This window comes from Miniopterus natalensis, chromosome 1 (assembly GCF_054644295.1).
Source record: "Miniopterus natalensis isolate mMinNat1 chromosome 1, mMinNat1.hap1, whole genome shotgun sequence".
Classification (NCBI taxonomy): Eukaryota; Metazoa; Chordata; class Mammalia; order Chiroptera; family Miniopteridae; genus Miniopterus; species Miniopterus natalensis.
In genome coordinates, this window is record NC_142081.1 from 54,099,468 (window position 1) to 54,116,422 (window position 16,955).

The following is a 16,955-nucleotide window of genomic DNA, read 5'->3' on the forward strand; positions in this document are numbered from 1 at the left end:
TTTAGAACAGAGGGTCTTCCAACTGCAAAAACCCTTGGAAATTATCAACCAAATCTCTTCACCCATTGAGGAGGAATCCTATAACATTCACCATTGACTTTGGACAGACCATTTGAAGCAACACTTTTTCGTGGCAACCCTATGCTGTTGAAGTTGGCTGTATGCCTTGTCTACACCCAACCCAATGGAATTAGGTAAACTAGACAGGAAAGAAAGGCTTTCTTTTATCTCTATTCTTGTAGAAGATTTTTTTTTTTGCCCATAAATATGGGGCAAAACAATTAGTACTTTGAGTTCATTTAAAATTTTCTCCTTGGGAGTTCCTTTGTTCAATCTTCTATGGATCTGGAGCCTAGGACCCTTTCCATTGGGTCACCCTCCCCCAGAAACAATGCAGTTTGTGATTAACTCACTATATATAAACAAGATTTCAATAGCCAAAGTAAACCTGAATTTTCAAATAATTATATAAAGATGTTCAGTATAATATGAATATTCATTTAAAATTCAAACCATAAGTGATCACTTAACAAAATAGATCCATTCTAACAAAAGTTGCCACAAAGTAAATTCCTGATAAATCTTGTTTCTAACTGTCCTAGATTATAAAAAGTAGACAATGTGTTCCACAAAAAATATTTGGACTCTGTGTTAGGCAGAATAATTTCAGACCCCCAAAGACATCCACATTTTAATCCTTGGAAACTGTGAATATGTTACTTTACCTGGCAAAAGGGATTTTGCTTATGTGATTAGGTTAAGAACCTTGAGGTGAGAAGGTCATCTTGGATTTTCTGGGTGGGACCAGTATAATCACCAGGGTCCTTGAGAGTGAAATTGGGGAGCTGAAGAAGAGGTTAGTGTAATGTGATATGATAAGGACTTTACCCATCAAGGGCTTTGAAGATGGAGGGAGAGGGCTATGAGCAATGAGCAGCCTCTAGACTCTAGAAAGGCAAGGCCATAAATGATCTCCTAGAGCCTCCAGAAGGTAATATAGCTCAGCCCACACCTTGACTTTAGCCCAGTAGTTAGTGTCGAATTTTTAACTCACACAACTGTAAGCTAATAAATTTGTGTTGTTTTAAGCTGCTAAGTTTGAGATAATTTGTTAATGCAGCCAACAAAACTAGTACAGATTCTAATTAAAATTAAACCATACTTAAGAATATTACAGGCATTTAAAATCTCTTATTCAAAGAAAAATGGTAAATTACTAAACTATTGTAAAAATATCCTTATGATTACAATAATACTGTGCTTTAAGTCATAAAATAAAACAAAATTAAAAAGTCAGAAAGAAAAACTCGTACAATATGGTTGTATGGTTGTCTTCCTTCTATATTGACCCTACTGCTATGGTAGTAAAGTTACTTAACTTTACCATGCCAGCTAAATTTTATACTAGTACAAATATGAGCCACCTAAACACTGAACTTTATTACCAAGAAGATCAATTATTAATTTGGTATGAAAGTTAGAGGTTTCCTCAGCTTAATATTACTATTGATTATTTTAGTTCCTTTGAATTTCTAGACTCTTTGGGGTGGTGGGAAGGTTAGGAGACGATTCCAGGTAATTTTCTATCAAATAATGGACTCTATGACTAAAGATTTACATATTTCTTCTTATATGCCCCACCCCTTATTGTTCCCAAAAGTAAAGATAAAATTTCTTTCCCCTTCAGCCCTTTTTCTCCCAAAGGTAAAGATGAAATTTACTGAAAAATCTCGATAACAGAGAGATCTAAATTCATTTCCAAGAACATCAGGTCACCAACTGACTGTGATTCTACACATATCAAAATGCCATTTGCTGAGCCTGGCAAAATTCTAACCCTGACCACCTGGTTTAGGCTTAACCTACTTCACTTAGAGCACCAGCAGGAGCCAGATGGCAGCACATAGCATCCTGACTTTGGACTTCGCAGGACACATTTCAGGAGAATGCATTGAATGCATGGGTCTTCTATGTTAGGAAGACTAAGTGAATTTCTGTTTGGTCAGTAATGCATATAATTTCAGAAAATAAAAATTATTTTTTATGCTTCTTTTCAGCAGAACCAATATGAGGCTGCTTTTGTTATGTTGCCTAAATCTCCCCCAAATGATGATAAAGGTGGTGCTCATTCTAGCAGGGGCCAGAGAACATAGCCTGGTGTGAGAAGCACTGAGTATGTGCTTGTTTTGATGGGTGAGGATTTCTTTCCTATGTATTATGGACTTTTCAGACCTCTCAGGGCATGTTCTCTACCCTGTGGTATGAAATCATAGCAAAGCCAGGCCCGGGCCAAGGAAATCTTCCATTTTCAGAGCTGTTGATACAAAAAAGCCACAGCTAACATTGCCTCCCTTGAGATGAATCTGGTTAAGTATTTTCAAGCCTGGAAGAAAGGATCAATTTTCTAGAATGGTCACTGAGGACACCCTGTGCCTCTCTATAGGTGTAGCATTGGTCTTCTCTTATGCAAAAGAAGGGACAAAGCCAGGAAATACATAAGACACATACATATATATGTCAGGAGGCAGCAAAACATGTGGTCAGGAGCTTAAACTTTGAATTCAGATGGCCCTGGGCAGAAATTCCAGGTCTGTCACTTACACACCTCTGTCGTTTTCTGCATGGTACTTAAATTTTGATGTCTATGTCTCTACTCATAAAATGGAACAGTAGTAGTACTTACTTAAAAGTCTTCTCGTGAGGAGTATATGGGGTAAATCATATTAAGGACATTAGCCCGGTACCCACTCATCCTTCAATGACTCTCATTACCTTTATCCCAAGACTCTTCCAATACTGACATATCAGATGTCACATACCATTTAAAACTCACTTTCTGTGCATAACCCAATACTGCTACGTGGCAGAGGCAACTGGCACATGGGGCCCTCACATCAACAAAGGCAGATCTGAGGCTTTGGGCTGGTGACTACTTTCCCCAAGGCTCAGGAGAAGACAATGGCTGAACTGGGCACAGCAGCTAGTCCAAGATTCCAGTTGGTTTGAAAGAAAAAAAACCCCTTTCTTACCTACTCGTCCTTTGCTTTTAATCTCATAAATAGATTTTAAGGTTGTAACTCTTAGTATTGATCTTTTTCTTTGACACTGAATTTCCCCACGCTGTTTCCTCTGATACTATGATTCCCTCCAGTCCTATTATTTGCAGTGTTTTTCGGTTTGGGAAAGAATTCAGAGTACCAGGGGAATGTCCTCTTCTCAGGCAATTTAATCTAGTGTAACGGTGTCATGTACTGCCCTGGTTAGTGCTTTACAAACAGAAACACGTCTAGAAAGCCACCACTTACTGTATGATTCCCACGTAGTTTTCAATCTCTGTTAACTGAGCTTTCCTCCAGTTTCTTTTATATCCAATCACCAGAGTGTTTGGTTTCATTCTTCCTAAGCCCGAGGCCTAAACAGAGGAGGTAAACACATGGGCAATCCTTACTATACCAGGCAACCACCACGGCAAACGAAAAATAATGTCCGAAAGGGCACTGGAGGAATGTTCTGATGATTCCGAAGATTAGATTACATTTTAGTGCATGTCCTTCATGCTCATACCCAAGCATAAAATAGGAAGATTAGTTCTAAATCATCTCAGCCATAAATGGATTTTAGATGACAGAAATGTAGCTTTTCTAAATTAGCAGTCATTTGCATTTCTTCTGACACACTCATTAAAATGCTTCAATAATTTAAAATCAAGTGAGGGTTGGCTTAACTGTTGGCATGCGTGTTATAACTTAGTGGTTCACAGCTAATTTCCACCTGTTACAGCCATAATGTCATTAGCAATAAAAATCCGTGTTTGGAAAATTCTTATGTACAAAAATCACTGAAACTTCTACTTCCATTATTTATTGAAGAGTAACTGAGCTATGTTTCCAGAACCTAATTCTTTTATGTGACAGCATCATTAATAGCCATCTTCCATATCAGAAGTTTCATTCCCCCCTTTAGATGACAGCATATGACTTCCAGTTAATTAGATTTAACTCAGAAAATATTATTGAGCACCTATTAATTGCAGAGTACTATGTTAGGTGCTGTGGGACAGTGGTGAGGCATAGTCTTTGGCCTTAAGGAGCTTAGAACAAGGTGGAAGAAACAAGTGATACACAAATAATTTTAGTTCAAGTGCAAATGCAGCAGGAACTCATCTGGAAGCATAAAGAAAAAAACCTTGAATTCCAGTTGAAGATTCACGAATGGTTTCATGGGGGAGGTGGCATTTGTCCTGGATCTTGCAGGTTGGTTAGACGTTGACAAGTAAAGATAAGGAGAGCAGTGGGAGCGAAGGAAGGACATTCTGGGTGATGACATAGTGAAACAAATGACCAGAACAGGACATTTTAGAGAGGACCGTAGCAAGTAGAGATGACAGGCCTTGATGGAGGGTTCCTAAAATAAGCTTTGCATCCACCACATTTGGTGGATTGCTCTTAAAAATGTGCAGGTAACAGAATAGCTCTTTTGGCCCTAGGCAGATATAAGGCAGTATGGTGCAGGCCTTTCCATGACTACAGTTTGGGGATGTGGTCACACATAACATAATTTCTTAGATGCAAAGGAGGCTTTATTCAAAATGGTATCATTGTCGATGCCTCCCTTTGTTACCCCTCTGTTGTGCCCTTTGTCATGACCCTTCTAAACTCCACCCTTCTTTGAAGAAACTCGTGAGACCAAGCTTTATGCACTGTCATTTTTAAAATAATTTCTTCTGGATTAATATATGAATTGTCTTTCATATCTATGTCTTTTTTCTCCCTGTTCCTATTCTATGTCTTTTGTCCTATTCCCAGTGAACATTTTTACTATTTTTCCAATCTTCTGTGATAAGTTTACGTTAATTTGCAACCTTTACAACATATTTAACCAAAGAGCTACTGCAAAGTAGCTCGATACTGAAAGAAAAATCAGCATCTTGCAATGACTTCTATTTCCATGGTTTGGCAAATTAATAACAGATGAAAAGAGGCTCATTGGGTGCACTAGGTCTTTCAGAAATGGTTTCTCTGCATGCGCAGCCACTTTGCAAGTGTTCGTCAGGGATATTAGAGACAGGAATGCATTGAAAACTCTTAATCTCCAAATATTACAATCTAATCCATATTTTTCTTTCCTGCCTGCACCAGCGCCAGAGTTAGCTGGATGCAGTTCTGAATGTTGACACTCCTGTGTGTGGCAACTCTGAAAGCCAAATGACTCATTCGGTATATGTAGAATCAGGGCTATTCAGCCATGCTAATGCCAAAATGATTAGAAAGCCAGTCTCTTGGATTATGTTAAGGAAACTGACACTCTAAATTATGAAGATCAGAACAAGGAGAAGAATTTATGTACTTACTATAGAAGGGGAGGAAAAAAGAAAGAATAACTGAGAAAAGATGGGAGAACTGTGGGTTTTAGTGTTGAACCACCGATTTTTACATTTTATTCAACATTCTAGAAATAATTTAAGAGGATAGGGGGATTTTTCGTCCAGATCGCCATACATTTATTTAGCCTAGCGGCCCTCACACCACTTGCAAAAGAAAAAAGAAAAAGAAAGCCTGACTTGAGCATGGCTAGATGCGAAAATATTTGAAGTTTTAATAGGATCCTGAGTGTCCTCAACCATCGGGGACAAATTTGCATTTCAATAGATATGGGGACACAATGTATGCAGCTGGCCAAAGGCAACCTCCTTTTCCATCGCCAGTGAGTCACTGGTAGTTCGCAGTGACAGGGCCTCCTGCTTCTGTTTTCTCCTGGCCTGTCCGCAGGGATTCAGGATGAGCCCGGGAGCCACTCGCCCCGCCGGCTTCGTTCACGCGCAGCGCTAACTGTCCTTGGCCTGTGCCCTCGATCCCTCGGCGCTGGCCTTACCTGGAGGAGGCTCCGGACACCGTCCCTGAAACAATCTGCGGCCACCGCAGCATAAAACGCCTTGATTTTGTTCTTGATAAGCCAGGCCTGCTTTTTCGCCATGCCGCTGTTCATCTCTTTAACGCACAGCTTGCGCGGCCCCTGTGTCACACGAAGAAATGTTGGTCAGGAGCCCTGCTGGTGCGCACCGCACTGCTGCTGCTCGCTGGAAGGCGAAAATAGCTGGCAGTGCCCCATTGAGTTAACAAATGGGAAAGAGGGAAAGCACCGCAGTAAACGGGGTTCCCGCAGGCTCAGCCTTTTGGAGACGACCTGTGCGGTTCCTGACACTGGCCTCCTACCCCGGGGTCGAGGTGTGCAAATACCTGCTTAATTACCCGCGCATGCTGACTGGAAGAGAGAGCTGAGGGCACCAACGCACGGGGAAAAGAGTGAAAATGTGATTGAAGAAGTTCGGGATAAATATACGATCACCCTTTGATTCAACAGCGAGGGCCACTGCTAAGAACACCAGTGGGAGTCAGAGCCCAGCTTCGCGACACGGCCCGCACTCTCGGGAAGCAGGGCCTGCTGGCCCGCCTGGCCTGCCTCGGCCTGGCACGTCCTCGCGTCTTGACAGTTCCATTAGGCCCATCGGTTGCTTTCTGTGTGTCGTAAGGAAACCCTGCACCGTTTTCCCCGTGTGATGCTGGTGTACTCCCACTCCGATAAATCATCGTGGCCCACTCACTCAACCCATTTGGTGGGAACAAAAGCTCACCTACCCACAGCAATGGAAGAATGGAAGAAATGAAGACAAGGAGGCAGGCGTTGTGGCAGGCGAAGCATTTTATAATTTCAAGATTTGAGTTCCAGAAACTCATTTTTAACTAAAAACTTTATTCTCATCTTTCCTACTTTAAAGGTCCAAGCTAACTTTTCCTTCAATGTTTCAAATCCATCCAAAAGGTATTTCTAGTAATCTACTAAGTGCAGACAGGGTAGAAATCTATTATTTTCCTGAGAAACTATTTTTGGAATTTTGTTGAATTGTCTTAGATCGGTTACAATCCACCTGGAACTTGATAAAATGCAGTGTTGGTCTGGAATGGGGCTCAAGATTCTGCATTTCTAACAACTCCTGGGGACATGGGTGCTGCTGGTCCTCAGACCACACTTGGAGTGGCAGCCTTAGAGGGTCTTAGATTGGAGAGAAAGGGCTCTGGATGCGTGAAAAAGGCACCAGGCTTTGTGGTCAGACAGAACTGGTTTCAAATCTAAGCTTGGCCACTCTGGAGGTACCTGATGATCTTGGAGCATTTAGATATTATTCTGAAAACACGAATAAAAATCTCTATCCTGCAAGGTTGTTTTACGTAGTCATGATAAAGTCCCTAGTATAGTGTCTAGAGTATAGTAAGTGCCTGTCCAAAGTTGATTTTTTATTTTCTGAACTGAGTGCTTGCAATCTCACTGAAGCCCCCAACCTGATTCTACAACAGAGACGCAAGAGGGCTGAACCGGGAGCCAGAGTGCTGGGTTTAGGCCTGGCTCTGTTACTGACTAGCCAGTACCTTGGGTATGCCACTCGTCCTCTTTGGATGTGGGTTATACTTTAAAAGAATAAGGAAATTGTCTAGGTTTTCACTGCCCACTATAATAGCCCTTATCCATATGTTACTATTGAGCATTTGAAATGTGGCTAGTCCATATTGACATGTGCTAGAAATGTAAAATACCCCAATCAGGGATCAAACCCTCAACCTGGGTAGGTGCCCCGACTGGGATTTGAACTCTCAACTTTTTGGTGTATGGGATGACACTCAAACCAACTCAGCCATACCAGCCAGGGCTATATTGATTGCATTTTGAAATAATATTCTGAATATATTACATTAAATAAAATATATTAAAATTTAACTTTATCTGTTTCATTTTACTTTTTTAATTAGCTGCTAGAAAATTTTGAATTACATTTGTGGCATATATTAACTCTGTATTACACCACACTAGATGATCCCTGGGGTCCCTTCCACTTCAATATTCTATTTAAATTGAATTGATCAGATTCTTTATGTACTTATTTTTACCAGAATATTTTCTAGAACATGTGACAATTTTTCAAAACCGTTTGGATGACTTACATTAAAGTTCAAAAACAAGAACGTTCAATGAAGATGGAGAAAATAAAGATATAGGGAGGATAGTTACAGGAGACTTAGCCTAAAGATATGTCATTATGGGTTAAATTTTCCTCAGGGTTCTAGACTGTCAATGCATTTTGAACTACTAGTCCTTCTTGGGCATTCTAGGCTCCATCAACTTCAAAAGTAAGAAGGAATATTTTATTCAAGTAGGCTCAATGGTAACAACAGCCATGAAACCGAAGAAAAACCAACAGCTAGGAAAAGTATTGAACCATCAGTATATTGAGTTGCTCCACAGTGACTGTGAACCCCTGAAGAAACCGCCATTTATTATATTTTAACTAAATACAGTGTAACATATGTCTACTTATAATACAGAAATCCAGATTAAACATTAACTGTGACAGACAGATTTACTTTAATGCCTAAGTTTACCATATTGAGAAGTCATAAAAATATTTCATATTGAATCTCTCTTGGCTAAAAAATTATAATATCCTTTTAGCACACTTATTAATGTGAGACAAGGCCGAATACAAATGTAGTAAGAAAGAAGTAAACTAACAAAGAGGGAAGACATACTGGAAAATAATTATTCAACATTCAAATATGTCATAGTCACAAAAATGAATTTTACCACCCTATTCAAATATTACGGAGATTAGCTCAGTTAGGATCCAAAACATGAGTATATAAATTAATTGAGGACTTGAACAAAGAAGCTCTAAACATCTTGAATATATTATAACTTTGACATTTATTGAGAGAAAGGTAAAGAAATTATAATTATTTAGTCTGGAGAAGAAGTTTGATGTGACTCTACTTCAAATAAATGAATATTATGAAAAAGAATTTACAAAAGAATTCCAATATCATCAGGATTAAATAGAGGGATTTGGGCCAAGAGCAGTGTCCTTTCCAATTTTTATTTTTCAAAACATTGAGAGTCCTATTGCTCTCCTTGTGCTTTATTACCCCTCTGGCTGGAACTGTGGGAAAGAGAATTTTTCCTTTGCTGATTTATCCACATTTTATTTCACATGAATCCTAGTGCCCATTCATAGGTCATTTCATTCTTCCTGTATTCGGTCATATCACTATTTTATTAACACCATGACAGAAACTTATTGACTTAAGGAGAATAGATGCATCTGAAGAAGAATGTATTTTCTTCTTAGTTGATATGAAGGCTGAGATTAAGAAAGCGTTGAAGATAGAAGAAAGAATTAGAATTTTAGTTTTCCCTGGCTTATCTATGCTTGAACTACCCTCTTTTACAATGAGAGGAAAGGACAGGATGTTCAAGGTTTAAAGAATATTAAAAAGAAAAAACCATTAATCAAGGTAAATGTACATCGTGGTACACATATGTGAAATGACTGGAAGAATGTCAATAAAATTCGGACAGCATTTCCTTTGGGGAGGGGGCAGAGTCATGGGGCTAAGTGGTTACAAAGGGGACTTCAGCTTGATCTGTATGGTTTATTTCACTTAAAAAGTGAATAGAAGCATATATGACAAAAAAGTTAACAGTTGTTTATTAGGAGAAGTAGAATATAAAGCCTCTTGGGATATAAATATGTCACTGATTTACTATATAGAATTCAAAAATAGACATTAAATTACCAAGCTGGGTTCCTTAAAAAGGTCCCCAAATTTGTTTTAATAAAGGGTTCCTCATCTGAAATCTTTAGCTGAGTAGGAAAAAGGCACGAGAGCAGGAACTGGCTCTAATGGTGAGCGTAAGAGTTAGTTGGATAGCTGGGAGGCTGTAGTATGGGCTATAGTGTAATAATAACTCTCTTCTATCAATTTCAGCAGCCTTGAGGGCTATGATGACTAGTCCTTTAAAAATGCCTTGGTCGTAGGAAATGGCAGCCGTAACCACATGCTTTTCCTCTACCCACCAGCATCAAAATGTCAGTGAGCTGAGTCTTACTCCTTCCTTGTAGAGTAACCACACCTCAAGCTAGCACTTCAAATAACTGAAGGCCACCAGAGGGACAGAGCACGGAGACTGCGGAGACATAGGAGTACATATCTCACTGTTCCATCACGATCAAGCTGTTGGGTACCCAAAAAGGCCAAGATCCAGTGTCTGGACCTGGTTTGTTTAAGGGAGAGTGCTTTAGGTTTCTGTTGAAGGGGATATATTTTTGAAATGAAAATGGCAACTGCAGTAATTACCAAAATAATGATAATGATAATAACAATATCAACAATAACAATTCAAATTCATTGAGCCTATATTATTTGACAAACACTGAGTTAAGCACTAGAGAGCTTATCTTACAGAATTCTCACAACAACCCTGAGAAAACTGAGGCACAGGGAGACTAAATTATGTGCCTGAGGGACTCACAGCTAATAGATGGCAAAACAGTGATTCAGGTCTTGACCGTGTGTCTCAAAAGCCCATGAGCACTAGCTTCCTAGCATTAAACATTAAATTGTCATCCCTTAACATCACTGTTACTATTGAACCTTTTCCACAAGGTTAGTCTAACCACCAACCACTGTGCTTTTGGAAAAAATTCTCTAATGGTGACTTTCCCCACGTCCCCTTCCATCTGTTTATTTGCAAAGATGATTGAAGACCAAACATGGATTGAAAAATGCTGACAGTATCTGCAGCCCCAGGAGCTCATAGAAAATAACTAACTGAAAAGTCATTAACTGGAGCAGGATCTATTTTCTGTCCCCTAGAGAACCTCAGTACCTGGGAGTAAGACTCAGAGAGACCAGCGCAGTGATGTATAATATGGTCCAATATGCATATCAAACAACCAGGCCGTTGGAGGCACAGACTTAGGTGCCTACTTTACATGAAATGATATTCCAGAATCATACTCTTTTATTATAGTTAAAGCAGCAAAGGGTTAATTAAAAGCAATATCTTTTGTCTCTATAAAAAGACCTTTCCTCCCTTGCCAATATATGACTGTTTATACTCCCAGTTCATTTCTCCTGCCCTGAAGGTATCTTATTGCCTGCTAAACTAAGTTTTCTCTAAATTGCCAGAGAAGAAAAACACCCCAAACTGCTTATTCCATCAAAACCCACTCCTGTATTATATTGGCCAAAATGAAATCCACTCATCCAGGGCACCAAAGTTGATAATATGAGAAAAGGGTGCTTGATAAGATTTTTTTAAATCCTCTGGAGTCGCAGTTGGTCATTACTTAACCTGTCAATCTCATGTATTCTGTAGGATCCCCTTCACCCCACACTGGATAATTGCATTGAGTTATATTGTTTAAGTTACTATCACATAAGCACCGAGAGGAAAGATAATATGACCAACTGGCTTCATAGGGCATTTAGAGTACTGCCAAGTGTAAAAAGATGCTTAAGTGCTGGTCATGACGACATTTGATAAATTAACCCCTGCGTGATGGCACAGTGGACTGGCCCAAGGGTTACATAGCTTCCTCATGGCCCTATCACTCACTGGCAGGTAGTGGATATTTAGTGGTACCTGATTCTAATAACGCTCTCAGGGCACAAGTCTGCTAAAGCTTTCTCTCATGATGTAACAGAGCACAATCGGGTGGTCTGGACTGACACCCTGGCTCTGTCCCTTTCTTGTCATTTGACCCTGTGCAATAACTCAATTTTCCTGAATTTCACTTTTCCCATCAGTGAAGAGAACAAGGCTTCTTTTGCTTTCTGCCTCACTAAGCTGTTATGTAGGTCAAATAAAAACTGTAGGAAAATGCTTTGAAGAATAGGTAACTATTATAAAATACGTTGAAGTAGATAAGAATTTTGAGCGGTGAGTGTGTGAGAGGGGGAGAGTGAGTTACGGGAACACCAGATACAAGTAGAGATAGACTGGTTTGAAGGACTTAGATTTATTATTTTGTTATAATTTTTTCTCCTCACTTTACAGATTGGTTATCAGTCAATAATTATGGTTATTTTTTTAGCATCTATTTAGATATCTTCTGGGAAGACCACCCGTAAGTTATCATTAGTCTACCGCACACTTCCTGAACAAAAAGGAATTAGTTTGGCTCTGAATGATGTTTATCTAAGACATGGAAAACCTGGTTTAATTCCCTAGATATCTATAGTGTCATCAAGTTCATCCAAATATCTAATCTAAATTCTATGTGCTCTCTATTTAAGGCCATTAGGTCTGGTTCTCTCCAGAAGGTAGTCTGTATAATGGCACCCTCTGGCTCATTTCATCCTGTTATGTTTCTGTGGACAGTTATGACCCCAAATGCCTTCATTTTATTTATTTATTTCTGAGCCAGTTCTCTTTTTCTTGACTCAAAGGCCATCATTTAGAAATATTTATCACTTTTAGTTGGTCTCCTGTGAAATCAGAAGCACATTTTATCCACTCATTTAAATTCAGGATCACGGGCCCTTGCTAGTCCTTGCTATATGAACCAAGGAAAAAGGCTCTTGTCCAGGCTGCCTTGCCATCCTCCTATCACCGTGTGTACCCGTTCGGCTCATCCAAAATAACACAAGGGGAGCAGGGAGAAAAAGGCGCTTTTCTGGGATGAAGTGGCTCTTACCACAAAGACTTCACAGCAGATGCAGAGGCCACTGTTCTTGGTGAAGGCATGAGTTATGTCTAAGAGAGCAGGTCTTGTCATGGGTCCCCCGGTTAGGACAATGCATTGGGGCCTGGAAGTGGAGAAAAGAACATGTGAGAGCTGACTGTTGCAAGAAGCTTATGAGCTCAGGACCACCCCGATGAAAATGGCAGGGACAGAAGGCCTGGCAAAATGGAACCAACTCTCCCCTGCATATTTCTTGGGTTTCTCACCAGAAGTTTTAAATCATCCTGCCTGGCCTTCTTGCCATCTGTGTATCCTTAGTTCAGTTAGTGACAGCTAAGATGTAAATAAGGAAAGGTGGTCTTGGGATGCCCCTGTCTTTGTTCCTCTGGACACTATCCTAGTCCAAATCTAGCACAGCCTTCCCTTTTCCACACAGTACTGTCCTTCATCTTCCTTGCAAAACTTGTGCTTTGAGGGTCCATTCAAAATAAGACATACCTAATAAAGAGCTTAAAGTGTCATTTCTCAGAGAATTTAGTGAGCCACAAAGCATTAAGCTGAATGGAGACATCACCAAGGATCAAGGTTTGTGGGCATGTGGAGACATCTCTCTAAAATCATGTCACTTAGGTCACCTCTGTATCCCCATGCACGGAAGGTGACCCTCGGCACTATGAGGGTTTCTAGTGGGGGTGGGCGTAGCTGAGAAGAAACACTTGTTGACAGGAGGTGCTGTCATGAAATGTGGGAGCTTGCATGACTGCCTAGTCTTAACTATACCCATAGAGCATATAACCACTCTAGTGCATTTGCACCCCATAAAGAAAAGCAACTTCTAATGCGGAACAGCAGCAGGATGCCTGAGAAGTCAGTTTTACCTGAAATTTTTTACATGGTCTTCCACTGTGGTTAATTCCAGAGCATTGTCCAAAGCGCTCACATAAGAGAGAGCCTGTGTGGAGGAGCCCCAGTTCACATCTGCGGAAGAAAGGAGTATGGCATAAAAAATACTGACTTTCCCTCTGTATACTGTGCGTAATTTTCATAAGCGATTCCCTTCTATGATTTTCTCTGGCTATGGCAGCAGTGACGAGTGTGCAAGTTAGAGAACATATAATGCAGTATTGCCTAGAAAGAGCATTGTTCATCTATGAGCACTTTGTGAATTCTTAGACGTGAGACCTCCCTTTCTAGCTCAGGCTTGAAGGCTGCAGCCCCCCAAATCCTGCTCTGTGGAGAGCCTGGGTGATAGCCACACTGCAGACGACAGGCTTGAGAAAACGATGGGCCCCTGAATAAATTCAAGAGTTCTTCACAAATTCTTAAGCTGGAAAAAAAAAGAGGCATTTGTATACACAGATAGTATGCAACAATCTTTATATTTAGAATTGTAAAACTGAATAGCTCAGTAATTCTTACTTCTGGTTGTCCAGGAAGAGGATCAATCATTATTAAGCACTTTAGTTTTATCTTTTAAGACACAATCTTCATAATAAGGGATGTAAGCACTACTGTACTTTGCCTTTTTCTTGAACAAATTAAATATTAGATGGATTCTCTAAATTTTATAAGAGTCAGTCCCTGATAGGAATGTACAGATTCACTCCAGATGGCAGACAGAGCCATCTCCCCAGTCTTGCTTTGAAAAGTCAGGGAAATGGTGGAGGATCATTATCTCGAGATAAAGAAGATTAAAATTGATTAAGTGTTTACTATGCACAAGGCATTTAGCATACCTTAAGTTAATTTATCCTTATAAAAATGCTACTAGTCAATTGGATATTTATATGTAAAAAAAAGAACCTTGAAGTATTCCTTACATTATATACAAAAATTAACTAAAAATGAATAATAAGCATAAATTTAAAATTTAAAGCATTAAAACTTGTAGGAGAAGTTTGTGACCTTGGATTAGGGATGGATACCTTGATTAGAAGCAAAAAGTCAAACCACAAAATAAAATAAAAATTAATAAGTTAAACTTTACAGAAATTAAAACTGCTCTTCAAAGCAAACTATAAGAAAAATAAAAGGACAAGTCACAAACCTGTAGGTAATATTTGCAAAACACATGCTGTAAAGGATTTGTACCCAGAATTTATAAAGAACTTTTAAAACTGAATAATAAGAAAACAACTCAAAAAACGGGCAAAAGAATTAAAGAGACACTTGACTAAAGAAGATATATGTTTGGTAAATAAAGTGTTCATCATCATTAGTCATTGGGAAAATGCAAGCCAAGCCACAGTAAGACAGTACTTCACATCTATTAGAATGTTTGTTTGTTTCTAATCAACTGACAATACTAAGTGCTGACTAGGACATGGAGCAACTAGGACATTCATTCATTGCTGGTAGGAATGGAAAATGATACTGCTACTGTGGCAATTTCTTATAAGGTCTACATTTATTATATAATCAGAAATCTCACTCCTAGAGAATCAAAACATAGATCCACATAAGGTCCTGTGTGTGAATGTTAACAGCAACTTTACATAAAATCACCCCAAGATGAAAACAGCCCAGTGCCCATCAACTGGTGAATACATTTTTAAAATGCTCACCAGAGGATATGTTTATTGATTTTAGAGAGAGTGGAGGGGTGAGAGAGAGAGAGAGAGAGAGAAAGAGAGAGAGAGAGACATGGATCTCATGGATCTGTTGCCTCCCATATGAACCCAGACCTGGGATCAAACCCGCAACCTAGGTATGTGCCCTGACTGGGAATCGAATCCGCAACCCTTTAGTGTACGGGATGATGCTCCAATCAACTGAGCCACTCAGCCAGGGCCTGGTGAATACATTTTTAAAAAAATTTTGAGACATATTCACACAATGCAATGCTACTCAGCAACAAAAAGAACAATTACTTATACACACAACAACATGGATGAATCTGAAAGTATCCTGTCAAGTGAAAGGGAGCACACACAAAGGCTATACAATATATGATTCTGTATAATATTCTGGAAAAGGCAATGTCCTTATTAGGACAGAAATCAGAAAAGAGGTTGCCAGGGGCTACGTTGTAGAGAAGAGAATGGCTACCGTGGAGTGTCAAGAAACTTATAGTGATGATGGAAATGCCCTGTCTTGATTCCGGTGGTGGTTACAAGACTGGAAGTTTGTCAGAGTTATAGACTGTACACATAAAAGGGGTGAGTTGGAGCAAGTATCACTCAAGTTCACTGAGATTCCAATTACAAAATATTTAATCCAAAGTGGGAAACACTTGTGAGGGAAAGAGTCCAATACTCAGCTGCCATTTCCAAATGTTCTCTTCAATTAGATATTAAATGGCAAAAGACACGTCAACATCAACCCAACACATTAAGGGCATTGTGACTTTCTTACTGATTGCACATTATTAAGATTTTTATTGAAAAGGAAAGAAATCATTGAAGCCACATTTGTATATAACTTTAATAAAGGTGGACTTACTTTAACCCAAAAAAAAATTAAAAATAAATAAATAAATGGGGTGAGTTTTACTCTATGTAAATTATGCTAAAAATACATGAAGTGATAAGACTGAGCAACAAACAGGCCCCTCGAAGGTAGTTGCTACCTTCTCTGCTTTACTTGCAGAGTAAGGGTAAGAGGAGTGTGGCGGGGGCTCCGGCCCCTGAGACTGGGCCTCTCAGTACCTGGCTCTGTGGTCTCCAGCCTCCCCCTCCTGCAGTCTATCCATTTCTCTCCTTTTCTCAGCAATTCATTCATGTAAACTCTCACTTTACATGTGATATTTATATTATTATGTTATATTAATTATATTATATTAATTATATTATATTTATTATATATGTTATATTATATCATATTATATTAACTGTTCATTACTTATATGTGGATCTCTGAACTTCTTGAGGACAGGGACTTTATCTCATTCATCAGGACATTAGAAGGTGATATAATGGGAAGCTTGTGGGGTTTGGTATCGTAGACACTGCAGTTAAAATGTCAGCTCCATCAGATCCTGACTGTTACCTTGGCAAGTGGTCAACTCTTTGAACTCGTTTCTTCATCTGTAAAATGGATCTAATAATTCTTAATGTACAGCATGATATATGATAAATGCTCAACAAAGTTAACTATTGTTATATTACATTATATTATTGGTATCCACCATACACATGGCACACCTAAGCACGTAGGAGCTGCTCTATACCTGTTTGTTGAATAAATGAGTAGCTAGAGGCTGCTTTGTAAGCCTACTCCTATACAGCCCTTCTTATCTTACCTGGCTTCTTGTAGGTCACATAGATATAGAGAAAGAACTCAATGACGTAGGTGATGACGGCTGCCCACCAGTTGATGACAAACATGACCGCACAGCACAAAACAGCTCCAAAAAGAGATACCCACATGTTGTAAATTCCATACGCAGGTCTCCATCCTGAAAGTAAAAAAAAAAATTTTTTAAATCTATGTGTACAAG

At 39.3% G+C, this 16,955-nt stretch overlaps 1 protein-coding gene across 4 annotated transcripts in view; it reads right to left on the bottom strand.

Moving 5' to 3' along the window:
• Positions 1-16,955, bottom strand: part of SLC12A1 (solute carrier family 12 member 1) — an 80,289-nt gene that overhangs the window by 25,029 nt on the left and 38,305 nt on the right. For all 4 annotated transcript variants that reach the window (XM_016211116.2, XM_016211108.2, XM_087821629.1 and 1 more), the window contains 5 exons: positions 16,758-16,913; positions 13,396-13,495; positions 12,530-12,641; positions 5,872-6,012; positions 3,306-3,412 (listed from right to left, as the gene is read on the bottom strand). In XM_016211116.2, coding sequence (XP_016066602.2) covers positions 3,306-3,412; positions 5,872-6,012; positions 12,530-12,641; positions 13,396-13,495; positions 16,758-16,913 — 616 coding nt within the window. The remainder of the gene's footprint in view (positions 1-3,305; positions 3,413-5,871; positions 6,013-12,529; positions 12,642-13,395; positions 13,496-16,757; positions 16,914-16,955) is intronic.